General features: G+C 35.7%; 1 protein-coding gene and 2 pseudogenes across 2 annotated transcripts; 2 read left to right on the forward strand and 1 right to left on the reverse strand.

Moving 5' to 3' along the window:
• The first annotated feature begins 2,062 nt into the window (after positions 1-2,062).
• LOC129880918 (dihydrolipoyl dehydrogenase 1, chloroplastic-like) lies at positions 2,063-13,404 on the forward strand. Of its 2 annotated transcripts, none has more exons than XM_055955175.1 (15): positions 2,063-2,467; positions 5,156-5,302; positions 5,982-6,116; positions 6,204-6,321; positions 6,807-6,931; positions 8,129-8,254; positions 8,334-8,414; positions 10,887-10,949; positions 11,030-11,104; positions 11,179-11,257; positions 11,362-11,462; positions 11,702-11,815; positions 12,476-12,589; positions 12,803-12,874; positions 12,987-13,404. In XM_055955175.1, the coding sequence occupies exons 1-15, from the start codon at positions 2,150-2,152 to the stop codon at positions 13,017-13,019; spliced, it is 1,701 nt and encodes a 566-aa protein (XP_055811150.1). In that variant the 5' UTR covers positions 2,063-2,149; the 3' UTR covers positions 13,020-13,404. The 2 variants fall into 2 exon arrangements, with proteins under 2 accessions (XP_055811150.1, XP_055811149.1); XM_055955174.1 differs by having other exon boundaries at positions 2,064-2,467; positions 13,016-13,404.
• Positions 2,656-4,684, reverse strand: LOC129879297 (putative cytochrome c biosynthesis ccmC-like mitochondrial protein; annotated as a pseudogene).
• A 1,916-nt stretch (positions 13,405-15,320) lies between the features above and the next one.
• On the forward strand, positions 15,321-17,343 carry LOC129873525 (probable metal-nicotianamine transporter YSL7; annotated as a pseudogene).
• Positions 17,344-17,489: the final 146 nt, after the last annotated feature.

Raw genomic sequence — 17,489 nt, forward strand, 5'->3', positions numbered from 1 at the left:
TTTATGTGAAGTTATTATGTATTCTTTTTGTGAGTGTCGTTGGGATAAGGAGAGCAGATTAATAACTTTTAAGTTTAGAGCGGAGAGAAGTAATTATTACAAGGATTCGAAAAAAATTATTACTATCTCCGTTTATTTTTATCTATCCAATAAAATAAATGTCTAATAATATTTATTCAATTTAAAAAATTAATAAATTATTTACCATTTGTGTTCATTATATCTTTGCTATTAGATATTATTCAATAGCTAATACATTTTCCAAAATATTAAATTTAATATATTCAAAGAATAATATAATAATATTATTTTTATTTTTTAAAAATATATATCAAATTAATAGTGGACAACTATTATTGGACGGAGGGAGTATTATAGAGGTGTAGATTTAGAAGAATGAGCAATAGCGATCAAGAAAAATAATGGTCAAATCTTAACTATAGCAAAGTTCAGAGGCAAATATGAAACAACTATTTTATACAATTTAAATAGAAAATTTGACTCTTTTTTCTTTCGTAGAAAAAGTTTCACGATTTAAAAAATAATTTACAAACAAGAACATTTTGCAATGATAAGGACAGATAAGACTATTTATTTACCAAAATTTCAATCGAGATATCTAAATAAGGTATTATTTATTCTCGAGATTTTGAATTGGTCGGATTAATAACTTACTTATTTTATCAATTGAAATTATTTTGATTCACTTAATTCAACTCATTATATGTAATTGAGACAACCAAATAGAGGATGAGAAGATGTGACACCGGCCAAAGACATCTTTTATATGCGATTTGGTAGGTCAAATTTTTTATTTCTATTTTTTCAGTGGAGTCACTTCGTCCTTTTCAGGTGCAAATGAATATGCTGTTTAGCTTGGGATTAGGGTGCCTTCTTGTTGCGTGAAAGTGCTTGAGCAATCGTCGGGAAAAGATTTTGAGCGGAAAAGGCAGCCGAGTCGTCCGTCTTAGCGAGAGAAAGTCAATATGATATTTGCGTTGGTTTTTCCAACGAAACTCAGTACTTTTCTTCTTTCTCATTCGAACAGTCAATCCCATACCGCTGGTAGATATGCCACTCATATTAATCCATGCGCAATAGTCTGTTTAATTTTTTTAAAAAAACATTTAATCTATTTTATAAATCATCATAATATAAGGAAAACAAATTTATAAGGTACTTAAACAAATTATAAAAAATTAATAAATTTTGAATTTAAAACATAATATGAATTATACGGGTTGAGTTATGATTCGGATTTTAGTTCATCTCAATCCAATCCGCTTTAGCCCCAATAACATTTAAGCAGGTCAATATACTGCCCATTTATTAACTCAATGTATTTTATTATTTTGAAATTATGTTCAATCAGTCTATTTGATACGTCTAGTTTTAATCGTTAGCGACTATAAGAAGGATAAATTTAAATCATTTCCCAAGGAGGATGTGACAAATTCATTAGTTTTTATGTCCCCAATTTTATGATCTTTTCTTTTTAATTAATCCCAAAAATGATATATTCTATATTTCATAATAATTTAACTTTAAAATATTTATTTTTAATGATTTATAGCCACACAAATATCTACGATTTATTTTATACCACAAGTTTCAAAAGATTTTTTTTTTTGAAACCTTTATTTACAATCAAACTGCATCATATAAATTGAAGCAAGAGGGAGGAGGGGATATAAAATAGCCCACGGTGGACTTTAGTACTCTCTTCGTCTTAATTTATGGGATACTTTTTGAATTTCGAGATTCAAACAAATATATCCTTCATCATAAATTTTTCATATATTTTTTAAAAATTTTGAATTTCAATTATTGTAACTTATAATATTTTTTTATGTAGTTTACAAATACATAAATTTCATTTTTAAAAAATTTAAAAATTCTATGCGTAAATTTCCAATCGAACGTAAACCGTTTGACTTTAAAAAAAATAAATGAAAAGTGGCACATTTATAAAATGCCACGTCACCATTGTTATCCAGTGGACTTATCTTGTTCAATTCATCCATTATCTCACTGTCTGAATATCCATAGCATTATTTTCAGTATCACAAACTCAGAATTGACAATTTATAATAATAATAATAATATATGTATAATCTCCTAATCTTTGAACTATAAAATTCAATTGGAAATGCATTCATCATCTATTTTATCTCCTTCAAATTGCTCAGTACTGAAGAGATCACACAAAAATCAACTCGAGAAATTGTGTTTTGCGCCATTGAAGAATCTTCGGTTCTGTGGACTGAGAAATGAGATTTTTGCGCTTTCGTTTTCTAAGCTTAAACGATGTGAGACTCAGAGAGTGAGGAATTTTCTCAGGAAAAAAGTAGTATCAGCTTCGGTACTGGCGAAAAATGGCAATGCTCCGACGTCGTTTGATTATGATTTAGTCATAATTGGTGCTGGTGTTGGTGGTCATGGTGCTGCACTACATGCTGTGGAGAAGGTACGAGTACTGTATATTTTTGAAAATTTTATCTTATCTTAGTCCACTCTTATTCGTGAGTATAGTTGTCCAATTTGGAAAACCCAGTAGATTTATCATTTAATTCCTAATTTACCTTTGTTATTAGTCATAATACATAAACGTGTTGGCATCTATGCCTCCAACTTTGGGGGTGCATAAATACACACTTAAACTATTGAATTTGTATGCATTTCCCGAAATATACAGATTGAAATAGGAGCCGGTTCGTCAGAAAGCTTTTGAAAACGTAGTGCACCAGGTAAATAAGGAACAAGATGAATGCAGAGGTTAAACGAGCATCCCACACCCAAAAGGTGCCCCCACATAGGTTTTCCCCGAACCCCCGGGTAACTAAGGTAAAGAGCATAGAAAAAGCACCTATTTCTCTACCAGTTCTGGAAGAGCGAAGAAAAAGGGGATGTTTTGTTAATAGGAACAAATAGGTGTTTATAGCCGTAACGATATAAACAAGAATACTCATCCGAGCCGCAGGAACATGTACATACGGAATACGAGAATTTCCACCTTGTTGAAGATCTAGTGGTGCTACCCAAAAACTTAAATGAATAGCCATCACTGTTAAGAACAACCCAGATCCAATGAGAATTTGCGAGACCTGTCAAGTTCCCACTTGATCCTGCAAGTCTATAGTCTATACTTCTTGCTTTGACAACAATCGTTGGTTTCTTGCTTGATTGGAAGGACTGATGCAATTATACCTTTCCTATTCTCGCTACTACTTACTATTACTACGTAAATAGTTTCTTTTAGCATTCGTCCTTCAAAGAGCTTTATTCGCTCCTTACTTAGCTTAGGAGTGGGGGAAACTGAACAACAACAACAACAACGACCCAGTGAAATCCCACAACGTGGGGTCTGGGGAGGGTGGAGTGTACGCAGACTTGACTCCTACCAAGGTAGGACGGCTGTTTCCAAGAGACCCTCGGCTCAGTAAAATCAGATAAAAAAGAAGTCAGATAAGAATAAGGAGTTCAAAGCGATATAGAAAAGCAAGATAGGGCAATCAAAGTACAGAAAGTAATGAAAGTAATAAATGATAATAGATATCAGACCATAGGAAATTATAGTGCGCTAATACGGCTACTAATAAGAGAGAATAACGAGACTATGAACTAGCCAAGTGGGGGAAACTGAACATCAATCAAATAAGTAGGTTTATTTGAATTTGTTATATTCAAAGGGAAGTTGAACAAGTAAACAATGCATTTCCCGAAATATTGAATTTGTTATATTCAAAGGGTGATATAGTATAATTATCATTCTGTTTATTGTTCCTAGGAGGTGTGTCAAGTCAATACTAGAAGTGGATAAGTAAAAATGGTTTACTTATCATTTCTTGTGATTCCATACTGTAAAGATATGACGCCTGACTCCTTAGCCTAATTCAACCTCAAAAGCTAGCTCATGATGAAAGGATTGTCCAAGTCCATATAAGGAGACCACCAGTCCATTCCCCAACCAATGTGGGTAAAAGGTCCCACATTGAGAGACCACCGGTCCATTCTCCAACCAATATGATACTTTTTACCTACTCTAGCACCCCAAGTAACTTTAATTGACTTTTTTTATTTTAAAAAATTGCTATTGGATGCTAGGAGCATTGCAACTCTACTTTGTGTATTTTCTGAATATCTCTCTTTCAATTTCAAAAGATTAATTAATCTGGTTTGGTTTAACTCTGAAAGTTATTTAATTTGAAATTTCAAAATTGAGGCAGAAGGTGTATGAATTTTGAACATTTTCTTGAGGCTAAGGGGATTCATGAATGGAAATGAAGAGTAATAGGTAGCGGCTACGTGAACAGCGCCCACAACATTGCAAACAAGAGGAAGGAGAAGTCATAACGAGGTTTCTATAGGTGAACCTGCGGAATGGTCATTAGACTTTAGATGAAGGCGAAGTCATAATGAGGTTTCTGTAGGTGAACCTGCGGAATGGACATTGTTGAAGCCTGCAAAGCATAACAACCAGGGAACTTGTTTAACCACTGCGGAATGGCGGGGTTGGGATACTTTCCCCCCCTTCATGCACTTCCCTCCTATCCCTGGCACATGGTCATGTGCCTGCTTGGTGATTAACAAACCCCTGCACAAAAAGCGCCAAGGAAAACTAAATTGATAGGCTGCCTTTCGCGTCCCGTTCAGACCTTGACTGTACAAGTTCTTACCATCTCATTTTGCTTTTTCCAGATTTTTCTCACATTTGTAAAACTTTGTTCCTTGGGTATCACCAATCTGCTGCAAAGTAAAAGTTCTTACTAATATCCTAACTGACATTAGGATTCTTTGGACCAGTACGATTTGTCTCTTATTCTCATTAAAACATGGTTTTTTACAGGCTATTGGACTTTTTTTAGGCCTTCACAAATTGATTGCACCAACATAATCCTAGCAACAATGAGTTACTGTTCACTTATTTGCGTGACAGTGTGGAGGGAATAGGAAGGATACGAATCGGTAGAAGAAAGAGAAAAATTCTATGGACTCAAATCCGCACTGCACTTTGTAGTTAGATTCAACAGCCTCATGTCTTTGTCTCTTCACTTGCATAAATAGCATTATTGACCATTGAGCATGTTGTCTATCCACAGTTACTTGTTAGTTCTATCGTAGTTGTGATGACTGAAACTTTATACTATCCTTTCAGGGTCTTAAAACAGCTATCATTGAAGGAGATGTAATCGGCGGAACTTGTGTAAACAGAGGTTGTGTTCCTTCTAAGGCACTTCTTGCAGTTAGCGGTAGGATGCGGGAACTTAAGAATGAACACCACTTGAAGGCTTTGGGTATACAGGTGATTCCATTTATTATGCTAAATATCTCTGCATGACTAGGGATGTATCTGCAGCAATGAGCAGTTAAATATTTGAACTCGTTTATATTAGTACTCTGGACCAAATATTAATCTCTCCGTTGCTTTACATATTATGGTGTTTGAATTCACACATTGTTTAAGTTATTAATTTGACTTATGCATGTATTGTATTAGTGGTAGCAGAAGAAAATATAATTGTGGGCGAAAAGATTGATAGAGAAACATCATATCCAGTTTTAAATTTGAATATGTAAATGATATGACTTCTTGAAAGTTGTGAAAGTTGTATGGAGTTATATACTAGTGGAATTATTTCAAATGTTTTGATATGTCCTAAAATGGAAAAAGTGTCAAATAAATTGAAACGGCGGAATATACACAGTTTGTTACTTACTTATGATATGTCATTTGGCTGTTGTCTTGGAGAACTTTGTATACCGTTTAAAGAACTATTCTGAAAATTGGCAAATATTGTCTGTTGGCCATACACTTTCCAATCCACTTTCTTCAGTTTGCTTCTAATTTGCCTTTTTATAAAGCAAATCGACTTTGATTTTTGAATAATCCACGTCACTTCTAGACGTCCTCATAAATATGGCCGAGTCTGTTGATTGATGAGTGTCTGCTGATTGACCAATCTCTTCTATGTCAATGACAGGTTTCAGGTGCTGCCTATGATAGGCAAGCAGTTGCTGATCATGCTAATAATCTTGCCTCGAAAATTCGTAATAACTTGACAAACTCTCTAAAGGCACTTGGTGTGGACATTTTGACTGGAATGGGTACTATAGTGGTAAGTCAACCTGTGCTGTGAAACGTATATCCATTAAGAACTTATTCTACTTTCAATCTTAAACTACATGCTGATAGAATACTTCAGGGTCCTCAAAGGGTGAAGTATGGAAAAGTTGGTTTTTCTGGCAGTGAAGTTACCGCAAGGGATATAATAATTGCTACTGGTTCTGTCCCTTTTGTTCCAAGAGGCATTGAAGTTGATGGTAAATTTTCTTTATACTTTCCGTGCTTACTACATTGTTGTCAAGATACCTTGAAAATTACGTGTGGTCTGACATTTCAGGCTTTCTTCTGTGGCATAGTACATAAACAAACACTCAAACTTGGCCTCAGCTAGCAAGTAAGCACTTCAACTATGAGAGTGCATATCTAGACACCTTAACTTAGTCTCAACTGACAACTGAATGCTCCAACTCGTCCCCACTGTGTCTCATGAACACTTGACGCTGACTTGACACATAAATTTTGGAGGTGCCTAGATGATCATTTTGTAAGTTGAATCACTCAACTGACATAGTAGAGACGAGTTGAGGTGTCTAGATGTGCATAATCAAAGTTGGAGTGTTTACGTGCCAGTTGAGACCAAGTTTGAGTGTATGTTTATGGATTATGCCTTCTTCTTTTAAGATGCAGTACCTTTGGAAGGTGAATCCTCATCATTAGTCATACAATTCATATTCATTTTCAGGGAAGACCGTGATTACCAGTGACCATGCTCTCAAACTGGAATTTGTCCCTGAATGGATAGCTATAGTAGGAAGTGGTTATATTGGACTTGAATTCAGTGATGTGTATACCGCACTTGGTAGTGAGGTAGTTTTGCCTCTTTTAAATATCTAATTCATTTTCTTAAGACTGCTATTCCTTCCTTCCGCCTTTGAATGTTGTTGTTAGGCAAAATTGGATAAATCAAACCTCTAGCTAAAACTTGATGACTCTTATCGAAAAGGTTTGACCTTTTTTGCAAGTCATTTTGTTTCAATTGGGAAAACTGAAATCTAATTTTTATGCACTTAATATTCGGCTATTCAATTTGTTTCAGAATGGCATCAACCTTTGAAACTGAAACTTGCCATTTGAAAAGGAACCTGAACCAAATGTGCCATTTCAAACATATTCGTCTTTTCTTTCCTTTGTGATGTGATCATTTGTCTTGTATCACACAAGATGTTGTGGTGACTATTCTCTTTCTTGTTTCCATGTAGCTGCATCTCGTTTCCTTCTTTGCGAAACATTACATTTCAAAATTCTGACCGGTCTTATTGTCCAATCTTTGAATTGTTTATGTTACTTGTTGTCTAACGCCTCCATCCTAAAATCTTGCATATTGAAAGTTTTGCTGATTGCAATCTTAGTATATCCTAGGTTCAGAATGGCTTAGCTTTTGACCTTTTCCTAAGCTTTACTTCGTCTCTGCTTGCTAAGAAAACAAGCCTTGCTTTCCTTTTTCAAGCACAAAAAGGATAAAGTCTCAGACCCAAACTTGTTGAGGTCTGTTGAGGTCTGCTATATGAATCTTCACTATCCATTTTGATCCATTTGAACCCGTTTCGTACGTATAGATAGAATTCATCACAGACTAACTGGTTTAACGCTGGCTGTATCAACCTACCGCAACCTCTTTTATCCGGACTTGAGACCGGCAAAATGAGCAAAACTCACACAAGTGGTAGAGTTGTTCTTAAATTAAACTACAATAACAACAACATACCCAGTGTAATCCCACAAGTGGGATCTGGGAAGGGTAGTGTGTATGCAGCCGTTACTCCTAGAGAGACTGCTTCCGATAGACCCTCGGCTCAAGTAAAGCACAGTATGAAGAGGGAGATACAACAATGAAGCAGTTATGTTGAACATAATGGAGAAGAGAACAATAGCAACAATAGTTGTTTAACCTTGCCCTTCGCTTGTTTGAAATATTCTTAGAGCCTAATCTTCCACTAAAAGACCCTCAACAATTTTGAAGTTCTCTTTAAAACGCCAGCTAACTAACAGTCATTTTGTTCACAGGTTACTTTTATTGAAGCTCTAGATCAACTTATGCCCGGATTTGATCCAGAGATTAGTAAGTTAGCCCAAAGGATTCTGGTAAATCCAAGGAAAATTGATTATCACACTGGAGTGTTTGCAACGAAGGTATTGATCACTCTGTTTTATGCAACTTCCACCACAAGTTTCCAAATATCTTAACTATCTTCCCAAATAATTCGTACAGATCACCCCGGCAAAGGATGGGAGACCAGTTGTTATTGAGCTAACTGATGCCAAGACTAAAGAAGTAAAGGACACTTTGGAGGTAATACAATATTATTGTGCTTTTTTCCTTTTTGGTTTTTTTTTTAAAACATGTACAGCATTTCACAAAATTTTGTCTGAAGGACATTGCTTTAGGTTTATACTTTTAGAGTCTTTTAATTGTCTTTAACAATCAAAATTAGGTTATTTTAACTTAACATGTTATTTTAAGTTATTGATAACATTCAATTATACCTCTTGAATCGAAATATAGACGATCGTTAGCAATATATTTACCCAACTAAGAGTAGGGGTCGATCCCACATGGAATAGATTGAAAAAATTCTATTAGCTAACCCATCTCAGTTGTAATTACTATTTCCAGAAAATAGAAGTGCATAAAATAAAAGTGGGGGTTTGGGTTTTGATTGAAGAACAATTAAGAGTGTAAGTGGGGTTTTTGGTTTTGATTGAAGAACAATTAGGAGTGTAATGACAAGTAAACAAGGCTTAGTTTGTAAACAGTATGAAGACTAGGCTAGGGTTATGTTCCCCATGGCGTATAACTTAATAGACAAATCGTATTCATGGTATCGTTCAATGCATTACATGCAAAATCTAGCGAGTTAGGTAATATCTAATTCACCTCTCGGTCCTTCTTAGACGTACTTCATTCATCTCCTCCCGATCTCAGAATATGTGCTTTACAAACCCTCACTATAGATCTCAGAGTACTATCTCCAACCTGTCTCAAGTAACTTGGATGAAGTTTTGTTCCTCCGAATTTCTGTTATGATAATCTTTTCCTAATCACTTCCTCCCTCTCGGGCAAGTAATGAATACGGGCAGGTTCTCAATGCGTGCACTCATTAAGAAAGACTTTTAGTTGAAGAAAACCACAATATATGCAAAACAAATCACGAAAATCAATCCTACGTTTGCCTACCTTGTTGTGTCGTCATGGTTCCCACAAACCTAGTTGTGGGATTAGCCTTGCATAGTTATGATAAATAAATCAATAAAGGATGAAGAAATCATGTGTATAAGGCTCACAAATATCAACGAATCAAACTTACAATTGAATAATGAATCCTTGAATGAAATCTCCAAGACAATATCCAAAAGAAAGCACAAAATAGTTGTGTCCTTATGCTACTTCCCAGGCGTGTATTGAAGGAATCCAAGGATCAAAAGTTGAGTTAAAGTCGTGTGTTATAGCCTCAATACCATAGGAAAACGTTACCCTAAGACTAGAACAAAGTGGTGTAATTATAGAAGTTGAAACCTAGTCCTAAACTAACTAGGAAACCTCAAAAAGTTGTGCTTCGAGTGAACTGGACGGCACACACCACGGCTCGTGGTGGCTTCCTTGGCCATTTGAAGGCTGGCCTCTCCAATACGGCACCCACCACGGCCAATAGCGGGCACCACGGCCAGTGGTGAGGCCTCATGGTGGTTGCCTTAGCATTTTGGTGGCCTATCTTGTTTGTATGGAACCCACCACGGCCAGTAGTGATCACCGCGGACCATGGTGAGGCTCGTGGTGGTTGCCCTTGGTCCAAACATGCTGCTCCTGTCTCCAAATGGCCAGTACAAGGTTCTTCATGGCATGGTAAAGTTCGTTGTCCGCTTTCTCCTTTCAAGTTGTCACAAAACCTCACTAAGATCAAGTCAATTTAACACTTCTTGTGTACTTTGTTTTCCTTGTGCTCTATTCTCCACACCACGACACCACCTTAGTCTAAACTCAATCAAATTTCCACATAAACTAGTCCAAGGATCATCAACTCAAGCACACTTCAATTTCCCTGAAAACTAAACAAAACACATATCAAACTAACAAAGCGCGCTTGAGAACTAACAATAATTCTACGTTTTGAGCGTCGTAAATGTCGTCTTTTGCAGACACATCAGCTATGTGTATTTTATTATTAAGTAGTGTTAGGACAAGTTGTGTTCTATATATTCTTGTTGTTTTCGAATTTGTAGACATATTTTGCATGTTTTAATAGCAATTTTATTTCATTTCTATTGCACATCCAATGAAGTTGAACCTTTAATATGCAACATATACTTCGGTGTACTTTATTCTCCGAGTGTCTATGAAATATCTGACAATGTGAATGAAAAAAGGCGCAAATGGAGAATAACAAAAATATATATGTTTAGTCCAAGACTACTAATTATGAATGACAAACATATGGACAAGAATTTGAATTTTTTTAGGATAAAGTGAAATATCAATTAAAGCGCACATTAAGCGAGGCAAAACGCTCAACACTTTATGAGCCGCACTTCAAGGCTTAAGCCTACTTTGACAACACCATATGAGGAAAAGTTGAACTCCTTATATGGACTTGGGCAATCATGCCCTCATGAGATAGCTTTTGGGGTTGAGTTAGACCCAAGATCAATTTCTTGACGACTATACTTCATAAATCCTAAAGGACCTAAAACGGAATTGTGATATTTTTATTAGTTTGCAGGTTTGTGAAAAAAACCAAGTGAGTGACCTCTGTTTTCTTTTTTTTAGGTTGATGCAGCTCTAATTGCAACTGGTAGAGCTCCCTTCACGAATGGTCTAGGCCTGGAGAATGTATGTCTTCGTATAAAAACATATACAATAGTCTATATCCATACCAGGATTTTGTGCATTTTAATGGTCAACTTTTGCAGATTAACGTGTTGACACAACGAGGTTTTATTCCTGTTGATGAGCGTATGCGAGTTGTTGATGCTGATGGAAAATTGGTTAGTTGGAACTACTCTATTGTCGATATGCTTTCACATGGCTGTTAATGTTCTAATAATACTTTTACCACTAGGTACCTCACCTTTATTGCATTGGTGATGCAAATGGTAAAATGATGCTTGCTCATGCAGCCAGTGCTCAGGGAGTATCTGGTGCGTATTGAATCAGGTTACGAATATCTTCTATACAAGTCAAACGTTTTCCTTTAAAATCGACATCATGTTTCAACTCATTATGACCTTTTCTTATGAAATAGTTGTCGAACAAGTCTCTGGAAGAGACCACGTGCTTAACCATTTGAGCATTCCAGCTGCTTGTTTTACTCATCCTGAAATCAGCATGGTTGGGTTGACAGAGGTGAAAACTGAATTTCTTTCTGGACTGCTTTGTGATGAGAGAGCACTTAGATTTTGTGGTCTCCTTCTTGATAATGCTCTCATTATGTTCAAGTTCTTTGCGAACTTGTTAATAATTGGAGGAGGATATTGAATACTTCAACGTACTCACAAATCATTATTTCCATGGCTGATGGGATGAACTAGGTGGCAAACTGCTTTTACTTAGTTTTGTCTTTAACTGGCTCCTGCATTTTGCAGCCGCAAGCTCGAGAGAAAGCTGTAAAGGAGGGATTTGAGATAAGCATTGCAAAAACAAGCTTTAAGGCAAACACAAAGGCACTGGCAGAAAATGAAGGGGAAGGACTTGCAAAGGTTCTACTCATCCTTTACCTCTCTCTTTTTGTTTTTATATCTGTGGTGTATGGGTCAGCTTTTGTGCACCTCGACTAATTCCATGAGATACCTATCACCTCCTACCAGGGACGGGTACCAGGTAACTCTGTCCACCAAGACTAGAACAGATGGGAAGAAATTACTTAGTATTTTGTCTCTCTTGGAATTTGAACCTGAGACGTCATGGTGCTCAACCCACTTCATGGCCATCAAGCTACACCCTAGGGTGCTACTCTTCTTTTGCCTCTTTTCCGCAGTCATTTTCATGAAGTAGCATAATCTGCTAGTTCCAATGGATTCTCTCTGTAGATAGCCACTTTATGATTCTGATTTCCTACTTCTGTTGCTCCCTTTCCTTTTTAATCTTTACATCATATGACTAGAAAAATGTTGCATGCTCTTAGATAGCATTTTCATTCATCAGTTAGCTAATACTAACCAAACAATTGCATTTCAAACATCAGAAACCAAAATGGTTGAGATTCATGTGTTCATCGAATGTTGAGTTGATACAGCTAGATATTTGGTTATATATACGATCTGACGTGCGGATACATTTATCATTAATCTGCCATATTCAAATTGGGTTTTGGATTGAGATATCCTAACAATTGTTTACTGCTTCTTTGATATATATAGTTGATATACAGACCAGACAACGGGGAGATTATTGGAGTTCATATCTTTGGTCTGCATGCTGCTGACCTTATTCATGAAGCATCCAATGCCATAGCGTTGGGAATGTCCATTCAGGTTATTCATAATGCGAAGCTATTTATCTCAAGTTTATCTAATTTGTTCCCGCTCTTTTGGTTTGGGACTTGGGAGTTTCAGTTTTGCTCCCACCTTTCTGCTCTCTTGATGACTCAAACCCATAACCTTAGGATTGGAGGTGGAGAGTGTTTACCATCTGAGCAGCCCCTCTTGTCGAGGGTTGATTATTTTTTGTTGTGATAAACCTTGCAGGATATAAAGTTTGCAGTGCATGCTCATCCAACATTGTCTGAAGTCCTTGATGAACTATTCAAAGCTGCTAAGGTAAGCCTTTCATTCTCAATAATTGATATCACTGATATGACATACTAGGCGGCGAAGTAAATCAGACTTTCATTGTGAACATGCTAATTTACAATCTTTTCAATGACACTAGCTAAAGGAATTGGAAAAAATATCGACCAGGTAACAAGTCACGACCATCGCCCACTTAGTGAATCAGTTGTCTGAAATTCTGAGGCCTAAGAGTTTTAAGGGAACTGCTGCATCACCGATTTCGCTAGAGGTCATCTTGAGGAAAGCATCGAGGTGTGACAAGGATGGATTTCAGATGACTTGCTGCATATCAATCAAGTTGCAAATGGCTTTCCATGAGAAATTGATTCACTGATTCCAGGGTATTTTACTGAGGCCTTGGAGTGACAGTGTGAAGTGAAAATCAACATTCTTAATATAGTATATATTTTCAAATGTTGTATGAAGATGTATTTTCTGTTGTAATTACAGAAGAGAGGAGGCTCATAGGCTCTGCCTCTATTTGGTTATGCAACCAAATTAATTCAAATTGGCTCATATTACCCTTTTCTCCTAGCTATTAGCATTCAATTGAATTTGAGAATATGCAGAACAGACTACTGTGATGTCACAAAAAGGATCGGGATCGGGGAGGATAGGGTATACACAAACTTTACCCCTATTTTCACTTTATCCTTTATGAGGGATGATTTCAAGCTCAATTTTTTTAATCTCTTAATCTATGTGTCTAGTCAAACACCTTCATAAATTAAAACTGAAGAAATAGTGTTTGTGACAAGAAGTAGTGTGGATTTAACTAAAGACAATGAATAACAAAGAATACTGAATAAAATAAAACAACTTAACTATGTTGTGTTTCTATATTTTCTTTTCTTTTTTCGATGATACAATTATTATTATTTTTTTAAAAAAGGAATTCAATGTATTAATGCAAAATGAAGTTAGACTCTTCAATTTATTATCTCGTATCGTGAATTGAAAAATTGTGATGGATAATTAGTTAGTTTAATAAAGAAAGGATTACTATACTAAATTATAACTGATTGTGTGGAGGCATCGTTTGACTAAACACGAATTTAAAAAAAAACAAAAAAACTTTGTTATGTTTATCAAAATGCCTTTATTGAAGTCACTTTAATGCTTACTTTTATTTGACTTTTATTCACAATAAAGTGTTGAGTGGAAATCAATAAGGATAAAATGGGGATGATGCCGTTTAAATAGTTGTCATGAAAGGTGACATTCTTTTTCGAACGGACCAAAAAATAAAAGGATATCACATAAATTGAAATAGAAAGAGAAGACTTTAATATTTTTAAGACAAAAGAGTCTGACACAATTTTGTGATTAGAGGTGATATACCCATTGTTAGTGGCCCACATATACTTTTATCATGACACAAATGACTTAGATATACAAAACCAAGTTGAAACATGCTCATACTCAGGATATTATTATGTTGAAACCCCAAATCTTTGTAAGTCTCGAATAAACTAAACATACAACTCATAGTAAAAATCTCACATAAATAATCAACTTTGCATATTAACTAATACACGAATGCCGAAACTATTTAAATAGCTTTGTTCATGCTTTGATTCACAATGATATAATTTTTAAAAAAAAATAGAAAGAAACATGAGTAAGAAGTAAGAACTTGTGTAATAAACTAGCTAAAAATTAAAGTAAGAGCTTCGTCACTAGACACTCGAAACAGGGACCAAGATCCGAATCCCGACTCACAAATCTTCAAAAATGCTCTCCATTTTTCTCAGATATATCTTTTTCTTTCAACGAAAGTGAAAAAATTAATTTTGAATTTATTTTTTTATTTCTGATTTAAAAAAATCATGTAAGGCATATTAGATCCTTTTAGCAAAGTACGTGGGAAAATTGGATCCTTATCACGTGTGCAAAATTTTTGACTTCTTTGATATAATGGTTAATTGAGTGAATTTTTTATTCTATTTCATTTTTAGTATAAAAATAGGATAAATGAAAAGAAAGAAGCAGGAATGGAAAAAATAAATTAAGACTAATTTTTTGTTACGACAATATTGTAATTTATTTTTGTATTTGCAAAAAACATAACTGTGACATCTATAATAAATTTTACAGAAAAATGAGTGAAAAAATAAATTTAATTATCAATATAATAAACCCAAATTATTCATTTAAATAAAGAAGGCAATATAAAAAGGGTTTAATTGTTTTTCCCATTCCATGTCAAATTAGGAAACCAAAAAATAAATAAATTAGAAAACGTATTTGTAATTTATAGTTTTAGATAATTGAGTGTGAATGAGGATAATTATTGTTATTCCCATTCCATGTCAAATCAGGAAACGGTATTTCTACTATAAATAGACGTAACACCCCACATACAATTATACTCACAAAACTTTTTAATTACTTTTCAAATTTTCACTTTGTCCGTTTGTTTGTTCAATTAATAATGGTGAGAAGTACTGGAGATGAGGTTAATGATCAAGAGAGAATGCATTCAAGGACAAATATGTTCCCCCGTGGCATAAACAAATGCGTCGTATTCAACTTCATTGTTTGCAAACTCAATCTCACTACTGGTGTTATCCCTTCTCTCAATGTCGCAGCTGGATTATTGGGATTAGATCGTGGACAGCTTTTATTGAGAAATTTGGCAAGTTGAAGCAGCCTTTTACTACGTCATACAGACGTGTGTCCTTGCTTCTTCTGGCATTGCGTTTAGCAGTGGGACAGCAAGTTATATATTGGGAATGAGTCCATACATAGCATCTCAGGCAGATGCAGGAAATATACCAATTAATACTAAGAAACTTGGATGCTTCCTTATCTTCTTGTTGTCGCTTTGCCGGTCTATTCTCAATTGTCTCACTAAGAAAGATGATGATAATGAAGTATAAGTTGACGTATCCAAGTGGAACGGCAACTGCATACCTTATCAATTGTTTCCACACTCCTAAAGGAGCCAACCTCGAGTTGGTTCCTTGTTCAAATCGTTCGGGTTCAGCTTTATATTTGGAGCTATTCAGTGGATATTTGCACGTGATGAAGGCTGCGGGTTTGCTAGCTTGCATACATTTGGTTCCCAAGCATATGCCAAAAGGTTGTATTTTGATTTATCGTCGACCTATGTTGGAGTTGGTATGCTATGCCCCTACATGGTCAACATATCATTGCTAATTGGTGCTATAGTATCATGGGCTTTCATGTGGACAATGATTGAAGCGAAGAAAGGCGACTGGTACTCTGCCCATTTATCTGCAACAAGTCTTCATGGTATCTAAGGACACACAGTATTTATCGCAATTGCCATGATGCTTGGTGATGGTCTTTTCCTTTTTGCCTACATGTTGGTGGTCACAATCATAAGTTTCATAAAGAGGAAGAATAGTCCTCAGGAAGATTGTTCAGAAGAAGACGATGAGGACGAGAAGATACGAAATGATTACTTCTTAAAAGACCAGATTTCCAACTGGACAACTGCTGTGGGATATGCTGGTACTGCAGTCGTATCAATCATTGTGGTACCCATGATCTTCCACTCACTCAAATGGTATCACGTTTTGGTTGCCTATTTAATTGGTCCTATATTGGCCTTCTGCAATTCTTATGGAGCTGGCCTCACAGATTGGTCCCTCGCCTCAAATTATGGAAAGATTGCAATCCTTACATTTAGTTATTGGGTTGGTTTGGAGAATGGTGGAGTGATTGCTGGACTAGCTTCATGTGGTTTGATGATAAGCATACTAGACACAGCTTCTGGCTTGATGGGAGATTTCAAGACTGGTTACTTAACCCTTACGTCCCCGCGTTCCATGTTCTTTAGCCAACTCATTGGTACTGCCATGGGTTGTGTCATAACCCCTCTAGTCTTCTGGATCCAGAAGGATCATACCCTGCACCATATGCTCTCATGTATCGTGGAATCGCCCTACTTGGCGTCGAAGGTTTTGGAAGTCTACCTAAACATTGCCTCAACCTCTCTATTTGCTTCTTTCTAGATGCTATTCTCAACCTCTCTATTTGCTTCTTTCTAGATGCTATTCTCATCAACCTGGTGACTCAACTGCTCAAGAAATTTGAGATCAAGTATAGAATTTATCGATCCATTTCGAGTCCAATGTGCATGGCCATACCATTTTACCTTGGAGGCTACTTTGCCATTGACATGTGTCTAGGCTCATTTGATCCTATTCATTTGGCAAATGTATAACAAGCAGAAAGCAAAAGATTTTGGACCTGCAGTGGCTTCTGGTCTAATATGTGGTGACTCCTTGTGGGGAATTCCAGCATCTGTTCTTGCTCTAGCTGGTGTCAAAGCTCCATTTTGCTTGAAATTTTAGTCACATAATCCCTGTACAGACCTCTTAAGTTTTAGAGTCTTTTGATTGTCTTTAACAATCAAAATTAGGTTAGTATAGCTTTAACATGTTATTTTATTATTTAGTAGCGTTAAGACAAGTTGTGTTTCTATATATTCTTGTTGATTTCGAATTTATAGACGTATTTTGCGTTTTTAATAAAAATTTTGCTTCATTTCCATTGCACATCCAATAAAGATGAACCTTTAATCTGCAACATATACTTTGGTGTACTTTGTTCATTGCGTCTATGAAATATC

This window comes from Solanum dulcamara, chromosome 2 (genome assembly GCF_947179165.1).
Source record: "Solanum dulcamara chromosome 2, daSolDulc1.2, whole genome shotgun sequence".
Classification (NCBI taxonomy): domain Eukaryota; kingdom Viridiplantae; phylum Streptophyta; class Magnoliopsida; order Solanales; family Solanaceae; genus Solanum; species Solanum dulcamara.